Source organism: Dreissena polymorpha, chromosome 4 (assembly GCF_020536995.1).
Source record: "Dreissena polymorpha isolate Duluth1 chromosome 4, UMN_Dpol_1.0, whole genome shotgun sequence".
Classification (NCBI taxonomy): Eukaryota; Metazoa; Mollusca; class Bivalvia; order Myida; family Dreissenidae; genus Dreissena; species Dreissena polymorpha.
Genome location: NC_068358.1, coordinates 131238290 through 131255425, shown reverse-complemented (window position 1 = coordinate 131255425; position 17136 = coordinate 131238290). Strand labels below are relative to the sequence as shown.

Below are 17136 nucleotides of genomic sequence, written 5' to 3'. Positions count from 1 at the left end.
CCACGAACCGTCTTCACTTAGCGTAAAACCGAGATGTTTATGTTCTTTTACAAAGGATAAATGGGTTTCGTCGAAAGTTAAATTTGGACGGTTTTGATTTTTCAAGAGACTGAAAAAGATTACTTCCGTTTTCGAGGGATTAAGCTGGACGAGCCATTTCTTTTCCCATTGGTTTATACAGTCTAGATCATGATTTAAAACACTCTCAATAATAGCTGTATCATTTGAGGAAACAGATAGTGAAGAGTCGTCAGCAAAAAGGCGACTTATGCTCAGAAGTGATTCAGAGATATCATTAACATAAATTAAAAAAATAAGAGGTCTTAATACAAAGCTTTTTGAACGCTTACATGGATATTTAATGATCGGGAAAACGACGAGCCGATATAAACTTTCTGAGATCTTTAGGACAAGTAGCTGGATATCCACGCAATAATATTTCCTGAAAACCCAAGTTCTTTCAGTTTATGTATAAGACCTTTGTGTCAAACCCTTTAGAAGGCTTTACTAGTGTCGCAATAAACGATACAGGTAGATTGTTTTTTATCAAACGATTTACATATTTGGTTATACATGTCAATGAGTTGGTAAACAGTAGAATGACCTGGTAAAAAACCTGACTGATTCTTGTATATAAGATGATTTGTGTGTAGGTAGTTAATGAGGTATTTGAAAACAACCCTTTCGAATACTTTTCCAACAAAGCTTATAAGGGAAATAGGTCAATAATTCGAAGGGATAAATTTTTCACCTTTTTTAAAGAGAGGCATATCGTTTGCTTCGTTCCAGAAGGATGGAAATAAGTTTTCATGTATCGATCTGTTAAAAATAATTGTTAGTGGCTTACAAATTGATTTCGATGTTTCTTTGTATAGTTTATGACTAATACCATCAGGTCTATTAGCTTTTCAATGTCTAAGTTGCATAGAACATCGATCACGTCTTGTTTAGAAACAAAAATGTCGTCAAACGTGTTACGTGTTTTTCGGCGTAATTGTGGTACGTCATGATCGCGTTCATCAATTGTAGATATTAATACAAAATAAGTATTTAATGTATTTGCCTTTTCAATGTCAGTTACCGAATACGATTCATCTGGGTTCACCAGCGGATGGATACTATTAATATTGTGTAATTGTTCATCTCCACTGCCTATTGGCAGACATTAATAAACCGACTCTAATTAACTATTGTTACATGAATAATACTTACTTCTTTCTTACTGTTTATAAACTGTATGTTTATTCAATAACCATTGCTGTAATGTATTTCTTATACACCATTGTTGAAATGAAATGTTGTTAGTGTGTAAAATTCACGTTGTCACTTTGTAAACTATTTCTTGTGTTATAGACGATGTACCATGTACAAGTCTGAAATAAACTATCTATCTATCTATCTATTAAAACTATTTGCATTTTCTTTACTAGCATTTTTACCGTTTTCCAATCCATGGCGTGGATTAGATTTTCTACAATCGTCTAGCCCAATTTCAAGAGTATTAAAAAAAGCATTCTTTAGCATGTTTTTCATATTATTTACTTTGTTTCGTAGATGTTTATATGCTGACAAATCAGAAACTTGACTAGATTTGATAGCATCACGCTTTTGTCTGTCCCTATGGCGGGATGTTTTACGTATTGATGAGTTATACCAGGGACGATCGTTTGGTCGAATAGTGACACCGGAAGACGGAATAAACTGGGTCGCTAATTGAAGAAATACATTTGTAAATCTGAGTACAATTTGGTTTATATCACCCGTGTGTAAAAAGGACCAGTCGTATGACGTTATTGCAGCATTAAGCTCTCTTAAATTCGCATACTGGTAGCGCCATATTTTTCTTTTGTAAGGAGCATTTTTGGGTAAGTCAATATTAATAGATATGTATGTACCACAATGATCACTAATTGATTTATCATTCCAAAAATTCCTGAAGGTAAATGTTGCAATGTGTTTGTTAAAGCGATGGGATCTATTAGTGAACTAGTACATTCGGTCACTCTGGTTGATTCGTTAATTTCGTTAGATAGGTTATTTAAACAAAGATTATCTTTAAATTTGTGGTTGAAGGGATTAAATTGGTTTTCGTTAATATCGCCAACAATAATTATATTGTTACAAAGGTCATATGCTTGATCAAGGCACGTTTCAAATGGATCCCGAAATTCAGAAGCAGTATGAATGGTTAGTATTATCTTTTCGAAAAATACAATCATGACTTTCTTATGATAGACTTTCATTAATGAGGTCACCTGCCAGTTTCGTTTCTGTAAAGCATATTATGTCGAAATCTAAGAAATCGCCACGAATATATTCAAACTTGTTTCAAATACTTCTTATGTTTTGATTGAATATTGACAGGCTGCATTATTGAGGGGTTACATAAGTTCAATGACACCCGACAGTTACAATAGCAATAATATTGTGTACCTAATGGTGGATAGAGTTCATGCAAGGTCGTCCACACGAAGATGTAAAGTAATGGAGTTTAGATCTGCCAATATAAAAAACGGTGCTGATAATGGTATACCTTTTGTACTTCATTTAGCACGTATATAAAGTGAAACCATGCGTACATAGCGTCGCTGTCGTTCTCAAACCTCGTAGCTACAAAATGCCAACTTTTCAGGAGAGAGAAAAAACCGTCTCATTTTTTATAACGATGTTTTAGAAATTGAAATTCTGTAAAAATACCAAACAAATGAAGCTGCAAAATACGTTATAAGCCGTAGACGCGTAAGTCATACTGATAAGTCATACTGACAGTCAGACATGGTAGCTACGATATTTTGTCACCACAGTTTTGTCATTTTTATGAGGTACGACAATTCGTCATTATAGGAAACCTCGTAGTTGCAAATAAAAAAAATTATAAAAACGTTTTTGTCAAATTTGTCCAAACGAAACGACGTACCTATACTGTCCTACTCGGATACTCCTTTCTCCATAGATTCCACAAGATCAGGTCTTATCTATTTAACTGTTCAGGGGTCATTATCAAGGTGGTGTGAAACGCTGGTCACTGTTAGAAGTCATAACATTAGGGTATTTATTGGCCATATCTAATTCCAAGATATTGCTGTAGAATGCTGATAATTCACAGGATTAAACATCGCTCACACACTAAATGAATAATTTGATTGTAGAAAAATACAGGGGAATGCATTTTAAATGGTATCAACGAGATAATATCAATTAACTAAAGCACATTTTAATAAAGAGCATCGTGCTTGTATTTGAATGATGGATTAAAATAAAATGAACAGAACAGAACATGTACATAGTTTATTATTGAATTGAACAACATATTAATTAATGTTAATTTAACTATGTAATGGAAAGTATATAAATGCGAAGAGTATGTAATGATCTCAGAGCATAATTATAATTATGTTATATAAAATTATAATGAAGATATTTTCCATTACACATATCACATTATTCAGAAGTAAACAATTGAATATTCCTTACTTTTTCAATGTACATCTATTAATGTCCATATAAACAAGTTGAGATGGCATAAATAGTATGCCACATAAACTTTATAGAATTCTTGTCAATTAATAATTATAGAATGATAAGCTTCTATATACATGTATATTTAGTACTGTCATGATCGTAACCCAAACTTTTCTAGCAAGGAAATTTCATGAAAAAAACATTAATGTTAACACCAAATAGCGCCGTCTGCACATGTGGATTGGGACATAAGCGACGGTGTTCGCTATTCAAGTTAAGACTTTTTTAAGAACATCGTCGGTAAGGAATATGTGCTATATTTGGAGGAAATACCGGTTTCAGAGACGTTCAATAAATTAGCCGCGCTCTGTGAAACGGGGCTTAACGCCTGTGCGTAAAGTGTCGTCCCAAATTAGCCTGTGCAGTGCGCACAGTCTAATCAGGGACGGCGCTTTTCGCTTTTATTGTATTTTTCGTTTTAATGAAGTCTTTACGTAGCGAAAAACCAGTTTATGCGGAAAGAATTGTTACTGATAAGCCTGTGCGGACTGCACAGTCTAATCTTGGACGACACTTTACGCACATGCATGAATACCCGATTTCACAAAGAGTGGCTCAAATACTGATCGTGTCCGTTATTTTTAATTTTGGCAATGATACTATAGCTATATGACGGGCTTTTGGCTGTTTGAGTCGCGTTGCTTTTGTATCTGTTGCAAATTATATTATTTTGTTTCTGCTTTTGGAGGCATTTTTTTAGTCTTTGGATCATGTTTTGCGAAAAACACTGTAAATGAGAAGTTTTAAAGGGGAAGTTTGGGGAGTTGTACTTTCACTTGTTATTAGATTGTTATCGTAGCTATGCACGGGTTGGTGTAAAACGGCGAACGGCCATATGGTCGCAATGATTTAAATGAATAATTCTGGATACGATACATCATACTTAATGTATAACCGCGAGATCGTCGCTGTATCATATGACCAGGTGCAGTATATATAATTGGTCTACAACCAGGCACTCGGTCAATCATCAGGGGTCAGCCAGTCACATATTGGAGTGTATTAAAAAAAACTGCATCACTCAGAAAAATTCACGATTCGCAATTTCGACATTCGGATCGATATTTGAAAAAAGATCACACGTTTGTTGAATACGTTTCTAAACGTCCATATAACTTATAAGTGTTTTAATTGTGTCCGTATATAAAATAGCAGGTTAATTTGTAAGAAAATGCAATTTAAAATCATTTCCCGGCAGTATTAACCATGTGGAGATGGTGTGCTATACATTTTTCAATTTGAAGTCCGCACGGGCTAATCAGGGACGACACTTTCCGCTTTTATGACATTTTTCGTATAAATGAAGTCTCTTCTTAGCAAAAATCCAATTTAGGCGGAAAGTGTCGTTCATGATTAGCATGTGCAGACTGCACAGGTTAATCTGGGACGACACTTTACGCACATGCATTTTGTCCAGTTTTCTCAGAACGCGACTCAAATTATTAGAGGTAGTATTGACAATGGGCTCGACATGTTGCCTAGGTTTTGAAAATGCCTCGGTGAAAGTGTGTGCATGCACGTTTAAGTATTTCGTATGTCCTTTTTGGATAGGTGTTCAATAAATTTACTTTTCATAATCATGCCTTAATAGACCGTCAATGGAGCATTTCAATCAGCAGACAAGTTTCAATGATATTTACAGATATCTTCATGTCTTTTAAATTTCCGCCAAATTATTTCATCCCTTCATTTTTTTGAAATGGCAGGACAACAATATACCTATGTACAGGAATATGACATAGGAAGCACGGACTTGGCGCGTCGCATTGTCTCATAATTATGAATATTCCTTTCTTCAAATTAATCTCGAACCTTTTCCTATAATGAGTTCCGTTCTGAGAAAACTGGTCATAATGCATATGTGTAAAAAAAGTGTCATCCCAGATAAGCCTATGATATCCGCACAGGCTAATCCGGGACGACACTTTCCGCCTAAACTGGATTTTCGCCAAGAAGAGACACCATTTAAACGAAAAATTCCATAAAAGCGGAAATTGTCGTCCCTGATTAGCCTGTGCGAACTGCACAGGCTAATATGGGATGACAATTTACGCACAAGCATTATGCCCAGTTTTCTCAGAACGCGACTCTAATGACACGGCCATTGAGCAATCATAAGCAAGAGATTACAAATTCGATCTTTTCCCTCAAATGTGACCTTGACCTTAGAGTGTGAATGACACATCCGCTTATGATGCTGAATAATTCCGCTAAGTAATTTACAAAATCTGAATTGAATTTTTTTCACAGTGATTACGAAATGGGATGGACGAAGGGATGAATGGAAGAAAATGCGCACCCCCAGAGTTTCCAACTGGTTTCATCTTCAACCGACCATAATGTAAAAGCTAAATATCGACAAACTCGAACAACGTTTATTGTTACTTATGCAAATTCCAAACCGCAAGCTAAGTAAACACTCCGTTGGACTGAAAACACACGTCCTTGTCTGAATGTATACGTCTTGCTTTGTCAATATTTGGTAATCAAAACGCGAACATGAATTTATTAATATTTTAAACACTTACGGTTTATTAAATTCGCAGCGGGACCTGAACATCAGTTCTGATTGCCATAGATCAATCCAGATTCTCTTTTTCGGTTTATTCATTTCATTTCAACTCGTTTTTGTCTACCCTAAAGCTCCGCGTGAATTTGCTTTTTATCTCGGATTTTTATTTATTCGCAGTTTAAGCCATGCATGAAGTTTTTTTTTAAATGAAATGTTAACAAGTATTTATGAATGTTTGATAATCCCAACGTTTTTAAACGCGTGGGGAAATTGTATTGATCTCCGCTTTATTTTTGATAGGACCATATTTTCTCCTACACTAGAACCTTGAAACTTGATAATTATGAGCATATGTGCGACGGTGACGAAAATTTGATCTGACCCCTGGGTCAAAAGTTATGGGTAAATAAATGGGTAAAATGGGTAAAAATACTCGGTTTACTTACAACATGCGACGCACATGATAACAACTTTTGACCCAGGGGTCAGATCAAAATTCCAAATAGTGCACCGTTGCACATATGCTCATAGCTACCATGTGTGTATGTTTCAAGGTTCTAGTGCTAATAGTGTAGGAGGAGATGGAGGAGAATGGGGGTTGGGGTGGGGCCCAAAATTTTGTTTTAACATAACTTCTTTATTTATTCACCAATTAGCGTGACGTCACTTTTATACTGAACATCTCTTCTTTCAACACGGGGACGACAGAATTCCATCGAATTTCTGAACCAATATGTCGTCTATTTAAAAGTTTACCAGTCGTGAAATATTTAGCACGACTTTGAAATAGTGTTTACAAAAAGTCGTGTCGCGCTCGACACTATTCGTACTTGTGAGAAAAATGTAATAATCAGATGATTGTCGATGTGTCAGACCTTATGTGACAGACTTAAATCATTGTATATATATAAAGAACATGCCATACGAACCTATTTGTTTCAATAACTGTTAAAGGCCTAATGTTTTGGTGAAAACATGCATCACTTACATAAATATCGATGCACCGCGCAACACTGATTATAAACACCGTATTTATATTCCGTGTAACTGAAATTCGTGGCACCGCTAACTTTTGCACATGGTTTTAAATGATAAGCTAGAACGAGCCATCGTGAGCTAAATTTATTTACGATAATCTTCCATTTATCACAATTACATGTCGCAGAATTGATCTCGAAAATGATGGCATGCTTGCACCAAAAATGGTTCACCGGTATCGATTGTCTTGCTTTACAGTACGTGGAGGGCACATGTTTAAGTCTCATGTTTCAATTTATCTACATGTATATTGTTGCTGGTTGTAAAATACAATCATTATTGATAATTATTATTTATTGATTTCAGATTCATAATCCGTAAAAAATTGTCCAGCTACGATTATGGAAAGGTATAAGCAAATAATTGTGTAAAACTAACCGAAGGAAATAAGAACTTTAGTTATGTATAGAGTGTACCGCGTGATGTTGCATTGGTTAAATTTACTAAAATATGAATTTGGTGTTTGTGGCCAAAACCAAAGATATATACCAAAGATGCTCTCAACTACTTTTATCAGAAACAAAGGGGTTACAATTATAAAAAAACACAACTTTTTTGAGACTGTCTATAGATTCTTGTGAGTGCATGTCTCCCTAGACAAGACATAACAGCGCGGCCCGTTTTAACGAGATGTAAAGGGTTCGAATCATATATAGTTATTTCCGTCACGTATTAAAAACACCATTGAAAACCAAATAGTTTCAAAGTACATTGCTTTGAAACCGTTTGTACACTTGTTTACCATCGTGGTTCAAATTATGAAGCAATTATTTGACTTTTGTTTTAAATATTTTGCTTTATATTTGTTAACAATTATGACCCCAAACTTACCACAATTTTTCTAATTAGAATAGGTTTATTATACTTTCAAGCACTGAGAATAGTTGAGCACACTGTCTTTCGACAGCTCTTGTGGTATAATACAAGCCTTTGGTGCTATATTTTCAGATCTTGCTGGAACGTGCGATGAGTGGCGTAGATAGTGATGAATTGATGCCTGATGATACAGTTTGTTCCCTTAACAACGACACATGTGTAGATGATCTGTCAGTGGAAACTTGTTGTTACATACCAAATGAATAAAGTAACAAAAGTCATAGCATAAATTTGCCAAGTGTATTTTTGAAGAAAACCTGGTACTAGCTGTGTGACTTTTTCAGTCATGTTTTCTTAACTGCTATTTTGAAATTATTTCTTTCTTGTTGATCGTGCTTTTTTTTTCGTTTGTGTGGAGCATTCACAATATTGTCAAGTAGGCTGGGCGGCACTGATCATTTGGTGTCTCAGTGACATACGTGGAGCTGGTACATGCCGGTTGACGGTCGCCTGGAGATGCGCTGGTATCATCTTCAGCACCGGGAGGAAAAAGTCTCCTTTTCTTGATCTGTTTTTTGTTTGTTCAAACATAAATTTGAACGTCTCTTCATTCTGAAAGAAGAAATATCAGAATAAAGCGGTGCCAAAAAAATCATAAAGATGCGGTGCTTTTACGGACATTGTTGAGCGTTGTGCATACTTCTTTAATATCAGTGTTGAGCGGTGCATACTTACTAACACGTGTAAATGTAAGAATCACAGTTATTTTCAATAAAGCATGTCATAATATGTTGTAAATTGATTCTTTTACAATAAAATACCGTTAAACAAAAAATCCTTCTTTTCAAATGTTTAAAATCTGCTAAAAATACGATTTTTCGCGTCATGAAAGTCACTTCTTTCACGACATGCTCAAATTGTTTTCACTATTTTGAAGTTAATAGCGACTCAATTTTGATGTGGTAAATGGCAATTAGATGAAAAGTATATACTTCGTTCGATGGAATATCTTTTTATTATCAACGTTCCTTCTTTTATCGTTTTTTCTTTCATTTCTGGACTCGCCAAAACGTTTGCGGCTATGTTTTTGACAGAAGGAAACGGTGCTCTTGTCAGAAGTATAAAATTTCGACGGTGAGCGGAAAAGTTGTGGTATTCGCCCTATCATCGTGAATTTGCAGGTTGAAATTGTTTATATTCTTTAGATGCGTGGTCGCGTAAAAAGTTAAGTATACATGATTTAATTCGCAATTTATTTACAAAATCGATAACAAATAGAGAAAATATATAGTTGTTTCATTGGATCATAAAATGAATGTAAAATTATTTATTTAAAAAATTAGCGTTTCGATATTCTTATTGCGTTTCGATATTCTTATTGAATCTGTTTCCCCAGAGTATGCTGTTCTATTAATAAATGTTTAGGTGGCGATGTTCTCATTATAGATCTTACACGGCCGAGAAACACTAGCTAGGCCTTGGCAAAGAGAGCTGTTTGAAATCGTGAATGCGTTCATTGTAGACTATTTATTTCAGAAAGCTATGTGGTCAATGATTTATGGAGATTTCTATCAAATTGCCAAATGCAAAATTTGATTTAATTAATTCGGACCTACTGGAGGGAAACGTCTTTTAAATTCCATTGGCTTTCTGAGTAGTTTGTGATAAGTCAAATGGGACATTAAACAGCTATGCCGAATAAGTAGCAGAGAAATGATCATGACACAAAAGGTTTTGGTTACAATACTAAGTCTAGCCTTACAAAAATTTTAATAACTCCTATACAAGTTCATGTTTATTAGCGTTATTAAAAAAATCAGTAGGTAATCGACAGGAGTGTATTGACATTTAAAGGGACATTCTCACAAAGTTTCGTTTTTTTTAAAACATGTGTAATGTTATGTTTTTAACTAACACATATTTAATATTTTGAAATGTGTGAACGCTATTTTACTTATACAATTGTATAAAACAATCGATAGAAAAGTCAAACTTACACTTTTTTAAATATATTTATTCCCGAAATCAATTTAAGGTTAAACATAAGGGATTCGGTCGCGAATCCATTTGGCTGTTCTGGTCTTAATTTTTATTGTTATACTTATTGCTGTTTATTTCAAATGTTTGAATATTTAAATAATGATAACATAAAATTTATGAAGAAATATATAACATGACTGTGCCTTTAGGTAAAGTGGCAAATCAGCGTACGACCATATAGTCAATCGGTCGTTGTAACTGATCTGCATTCATGTGTCAAATAAGAACTGCAATGCTCACCATAAGAGGTTATTCAGCATTTTGTGCAATTTTGTTCGTGATTATTGGTGAGTTTAACAATTTTGTGCGTGATTATTGGTGAGTTTAACTGCAATAATTTAATCAACGCTTTACTAATCACATTGTGATCGGGACTATATTCTGTTTAATATGAACAAAGAGAAAATTACGGTTTCGGTAGGCTATTGAACTATTAAACACGAGTGATTCGACAAATTCTTTCGATTGATCAAGATGGATAAAAATACATAATAGGAGAAAATCAACACATTTTGCTTGTATTATAAGTTTTTAAAAAGACCTGTTTAGTGACAACAATTTAGCAATAACTCAAAAGCATTATATATGTATCTCTGATAGTTGCTCTGTTACAAAGTAACTGTGCATGTTTGTAATACGTAACGTTGTTGTCATTTTAATATGAAGCGTAATGTGTATAGTTATGCGCATAGCAATGCCCATATGAATGTTTGTTTTCACTAATGTAATCTGTTTGCTAGCAATTAAACTTATGATTGAGTTCTAGCTTCATCATAATTGGGAATGTTATATTTTTGTTAGGTTGATAGTTGCAACATTCATTGTAGATGTATGCATTTCCTAAGCGTTAGTATTTGTAATAGCCAGTTAAGCAATTGTTCAAGTTCTTAGTCTAGCTATGGTACTGCATAATGAAGGTTTTGAAAAAGAAGTTTGATTTTAGTATGATACAAATGACAGACGTTTGTTGAATCTTTTTAGCGCAGAGCAATGTGGTCTCCACAGCAACTTCAGTAACTGGCATGTTGTGTTCGTTAACAAATAGTTATTACAAAAGCGAAATTGTTTTGTTCTCCAAACCCACAAGTATTACATTCATTGAAACTTTGCTTATGTTTTCGTGGTGTGCATATCATATTTCCCTTTCCAGACCGCCATTCGGGGGGAATTTTAATTGTTATAAACAAACGTCATAAATGAACTCTATTTGTTTATCATCCAGGATAACTCAAAGACGCAAAACTATTCATTTTTTTCATATTCCAATTATAATTGAAAATATCCCGAGCTATGTTCTCATAGCTTACCATAAAAATACTTAAAGCCAAATCGATGGCTCGTACGTTATGTTAATTGATTTTGAATATAGCGGAAACTTTAACAAGTCAAAACCTTTATCGTTTGTTTTTCAAATCAGCGCATTATAGGTCAGATTTTCATAACGGAATGTATTTTGTTTGTGTAAATTGTTTATTATCAGTACTCAGTTTAAGTTTGTTGAATACTATATATATATATATATATATATATATATATATATATATATATATATATATATATATATATATATATATATATATATATATATATATATATATATATATATATATATATCATAATCATAATTACGCACACATTTAAAATTGTCATACATTCATTTTCAAAAAAAAATCACAAGGAAACTTAATATCCATTCAAAAGATTCTATAATGAACGTTTATCTTTCGTCCAGTTGGGTTCCGATTGTTACGATTGCAATAGTAATCACGCTCGGTGTGCTGTTGACCTTGTGTTGCTGCAGGCGGTGTCGCCGTAATCAGGGAGTGATAATCCAGTACGGATTACCACGTGAGTACATTTTCCATTGTCAGCTAATTTCCGCCAACAGAAATAAAACGAAAGAGAAATTAAATCTATAGGTGTTCTTTGTTTCCTTAATTAAAATCTTAAATTTTTTATTTCAAAATGATTATGGGGACTTATACTTAGACAGCGGTTGTTTAAAAAGGTTTTATACGTTGAGTGTTGATTTCGGTCGTTTTTCAGAGAGCACCATAATAGTAGCTCAGCAACAGAACACGAATGTTATGCACGCGGGGTACGACCAGCGATGAAGACCGGGTCAAACGGAGATGAACGAAAAGTGTGGAACATTTCTTAATTCTTTTAAACATCCCTGTGAATATCGTTGCTTTAGACTTCTTATGTGTTTCACTTTTGTTATTTCTAATGATATGTTGTTTTCATTACCATCTCATAAGTCATTAGCACGTTTTCACCAAAATTATCTTCATTCTATGTTGGATCTCTTTTTTAAATGTATCTTAATTCAGTTTCCTATTTAATATATATATATCAATTTACCAGGGTGAAGAATCAACGGGGTTTTCAGGGGTTTACACACGGGCTGGACAGATTGTAAACACGACGTTTAAAACTTTTTTTGCAAATATCTCAAGTTATTGAAATACATTTGCAAAAATCTATAGTGCTTAAAAGACATTTTGTCTTGCAGTTTGAACCGATATCTTAAGGTATAAGAATAAATCCTTGAATACGTCTGAAATCGGTGACAAAATAAAACGTTGCGTGAAACAAAACCGTGTACAATGAATGCAGTAAAATGGATTTTTTAACAAGAACACTTGCTTATTATATAAAGTAATTCTGATGTAGTTCACATTGCCATAAGCAGCATACAAATCTGTCTTTAAACACTGGTGGAAATTCTTAAGAAAACTTGTTTTAAAAAGTTGTTTGAAATAAAGCACCACTTACCGTCGTCTTAAAATCCAGTAAAGTTAAAAGATGGAACCCCGAAAGGTCACGTGATCCTGCACCTTGTTTACGCCGAAATAGAACGATATGAGTGTTCATCAGGATGTCCAAAGTACCATATTCGACCCTACGTATAAACATTTAATCCGATGCTCTTGAAGTTTAGCCGATACAACTAACTATTAATTTAATTATCTGGAAAAAACACCCAACCAAACACAAGTTTCATTACTGAGTGTACATTATTTGGTGGTTCCACATATCATGACTATTTGGCGGATTTCTAGATTGTTAAAATGATTTTAACTGTTAAGATTTATTTCATAATAAAATACTTATCATAATTGTTATTTTGTGATAATGAGCTTTTGTTTAAGCTCTTATATCTTGTACAGGTACAGTTAAATTCGTTGGTAACCATAGCACCGTGGCCATTACAAAGGAAAAGAACTTTCGCACGTTCATCTAAAAATTCTGTCCTTTTTAATTACTAAGGACATTATTTAAGAAATATTTGAGAGTAAATCAGATGTAAATCAATGTAAAACACACCATTAAGTTTATGATAATTTCAAACCACAATTTAATGAGATATAAGCATTTAAGTTGTCACACAACAATTATGTTGTTATTAATTTATTATGTTCCGTTTTTATACACTCGTATTTAAGAAAGTCTTTGCAAACGTCAAATATACTTTTTTCATCAATATACTTCTCATCCTTGTTTGATCTCGTCACTTGTATTCCGCCAATTTCTTTTGAAAACTATGCAATCCCATCTGAACTTTTCGTTTGTCTTATAAGGCATACGTAACGAGTAAAATAAGTTTCTTTTAAACGAACATCCATTATATGCGGAAAGTGTCATTCCAGATTAGCCTTTGCGGACTGCACAGGTTGATTTGCGACGAAACTTGACACACGTGCAACACACAGGTGGTTTGCGTGTGGCTATGATATTAATTAGTTAAACCATTATTCTGAATGATAAATAATCAAAATATTACGAAAAATGAACTTATCTGAAAAAAAAATCACTAATAGTCTATCAAATATGTATGTAACAAGGTATCAAACTCAAGATCACCCGAAACAGGATGCATCGCTTTGAACAGTCATAACTTAATCAATTATGCAGCGATTTCCATTAACTTGGTCTTATTCAACGCAGAAATGAATTTCCTTTCTTTAAATGTACATACCTTGTTTATTTCTACAAATGCTTTAAGAAATAACACGATACACAACTCGCATAACCTACTTGACAACAATCCTACCCGATTTATGAATGAAATCTTCAGGTGTAAAGACACACCTTCAAATTTGACCAATGAAATCACTCGTGTGTTTAAAATGTCGGCCAGCTGAAATGTATTTACACAAATGTTTCGAACGGCGCTGGACAGTTTAACCTTATGCAAAATGTAACGGCAAAAACAGTTAACAGGGTTTTTTCATACGTGTTATTGAATTATGTTATCGAGGTCCGTGAACTTTTTAGGGAAAATGCCCTTTACTCCGTGAAGATATCAGTCTTAGATCGGGTCTGATAGACAACGAGAAGGTCATGCGAGTTGTGTATCGTGTTATTTATTACAATTTCACCAATAATGTGTATATATCTTTCAAGATATGTACATTTACAGAAAGGAAATTCATTTCTACGTTGTATAAGACCGAGGTTGTGAAAATCGCTGCATAACTGACGAAGTTATGCCTGTTCAAAGCGATGCGCCCCGTTTTCGGGTCATTTTGAGTTGAATACCTTGTTCTATATATAAATTTTTGATAGTGAAAGGTGTTCGTTATAATTTGATTATTTATCATTCAAAATGAAGTTTTCACTAATTAATATCATAAGCACACGCTAACCACCTGTGATGCAACATGTATAAGGCACGGTTGTCAAACACATGGCAGACAATGTCTAACCTTTGTACAGACTAAGACGTATTCTTTGTATTATGAGCTAGATTCAATTGAAAATGTAACTTAAAATTAACCATAACATATCTCCCTTGGCGACTGTCTTCACATATTTCTGAATTACACAATTATATATTCAGACTGGTATGCACGGAATTGAATTTAGTTCAATATAACTTGCAAACCGAACATGGTGCGAATGGTTAATGGGTACATTAATTGTTAACACGAAACTTGAAATGTCAACATAAATCTTGACAAAATTCAATCTATGCTTTGTTTAACTTTTTGTGAAAACTCCCACATAACCATCCATTACACAAAACAATTAGCCATATTGTTCGTTGTTGATGATCATCTATTATAGGCCGATTCTTGAATCGAAAAAGAATAACAGTTTAATAGAAGGGGCAGATAATCATCCGAACAAAAGCTTGGAACGTTGGCAAGAACAACGACATGGACACTCGAATAATTACGTTTTTTAATCTTTTTTCTTAACAGTTATATATTATCGAGGAACCAAATATTAAACAACATTGCTTGGTAACAAATTACGTTTACTTAAAGTTTTGTGACGAAAACAGTGTGTATTTAAATTGGAACAAACCGTATACTTATGAAGCTTGTTAACATTACCAGATAAGAATGTGTGAATTGACCATATGCTTCAATTAACGAATCTACGTTTTAAACAACTCGCTTCATGTTGAAATATTGCACAGATATATACACCTAATTAAAATGTTCAAGACTGCAACGTGCCTATTGCTACTTTGTCTGGAAACCTCGGCGCTTTCAGATGGAATATCTCCGACAATGCCAGAACTGTTAACGACGATAAATGAACTCAAACAAAGAGTGAGTGCACTTGAAGTCAAAAGTAAGTGTATAATATATAACACTATTTCATTTTCTGCAAATATATTGCATTAAATAACATTTACAAAAAAACGTTCAGCATTACAATGAATGATGAATGCAGTCTTCTGTAATTCCGTTGATATAATATTTAACGTGTATTTGAATAAAGTTTGAGTTAAATAAATATTCATTAAATTGTTATATTTGCTTATGCATCAAATTCATTTTTTTTTTTAAATATTTGTATCAATAGTGGATGGACGCTTAAGTATTGGATGTCACACCTCCAATATGTACTGCTCAAACGTTCCTCAATAAAGTTCATGTGTTCATTAATTGCAGATTCCGTTGGCCCCATAGCATTTACGGCTGGTTTGAGGAACACCTTAGTTCACGTTGGCGACCACCAGCACATCGTCTTTGACATTGTGCGTACCAATATCGGAGGAGCATACAATCCTGTTGATGGCCATTTCATCGCTCCTGTCCGAGGTGCCTACGTGTTCTTTGTGATGCTAACCAACTTTGTAGACCATGCTGCAAGCGTTCAACTTCTCCGGAATGGGCAATTCCTAGGGCATGTGTTAGCAGACGACACAGGTAACGCCTTTTCGACGTCAACTCTTGCGGTGACAGCACAGCTTGAAGTTGGAGATCATGTGTGGGTTTAAAATGAGTACACGTTTTCAACAACAGAACAAATAGATTGGAACAACTGGTCAAGCTTTTCTGGACATCTAATCCAACAGAATTAAGCATGTGCATCAATATTGTACATATCACAATATACTTCTCCCCACGTATGTTGAACTACTTATGGCGATGATATTAAATGGCTCCGTCTGTCGTCGTTGTGCTTTATTCTGATTTGAAGACTGTCTAACAAAAGTTGAATCTACAACAATATAACAATCGATAATAATCCCCAGGAGATTTCAGCGTCATCCATAGCAAACAAAATGTTCAATGTACCGTGCACACTAATTGAAATTTTAATTGAAATAATTTATTATGGTTTGGGTATAATACATGTATTCCGAATGGATTTTCGTTATGTTAGTTTTTTTGGTACAGGCCTCCACTCCTATCAATAGCGTCCACTTCTGGGGTTATCATATTGGATGAATATCCGCTTACACCGTACGTAATCAATAAAGATCAAAAGTTTTATAAATAATATAAAAATAATACTGACAATTATTACGTTATACAAAATAATTAATTTAACATAGGCATACGAATTCAATAATGTATTGAAAAAGTACAATTAAGAGTTGAATTCTATCATATTACCGATCAGTAAATTTGGTAAATAAATTACATTGGTTTTAGTCGTAGTTCTTTAATTTATTTGGGTTTTAAAGTTTAACATGCAGTGAGCTAGTGAGCAAAATGTTTACGTCGATGGTAAAATGTATTGATTTTCGCGTGGAACTGTTTTATTTAATACGATTGCATTGCTATGTTCCTGATTATCTTCAATATAGCGTGTTCATATACGAAGTCATACTTGTTTACCTTCACTCTGATTTCAAAACAATGAAAAACTGAGAATCGTGATTTTGAATTAGTGAAAAAATCTCACATCTATAAAATATAGGTTGAAAACAAAATCCGTGCGATGTTACATAACACCAT

General features: G+C 33.9%; 1 protein-coding gene across 2 annotated transcripts in view; it reads left to right on the top strand.

Annotated features, from left to right (window-relative positions):
• Nucleotides 1-16541, top strand: part of LOC127876516 (complement C1q-like protein 4) — a 31756-nt gene extending 15215 nt beyond the window's left edge. The window contains exons 1-2 of one of the 2 annotated variants that reach the window (XM_052421815.1): nt 15270-15517; nt 15841-16541. In XM_052421815.1, coding sequence (XP_052277775.1) covers nt 15379-15517; nt 15841-16169 — 468 coding nt within the window. In that variant the 5' untranslated portion in view covers nt 15270-15378 and the 3' untranslated portion in view covers nt 16170-16541. Of the gene's footprint in view, nt 1-15269; nt 15518-15840 lie in introns of those variants that run through there. The other variant, XM_052421816.1, reaches the window with a different exon arrangement.
• Nucleotides 16542-17136: the final 595 nt, after the last annotated feature.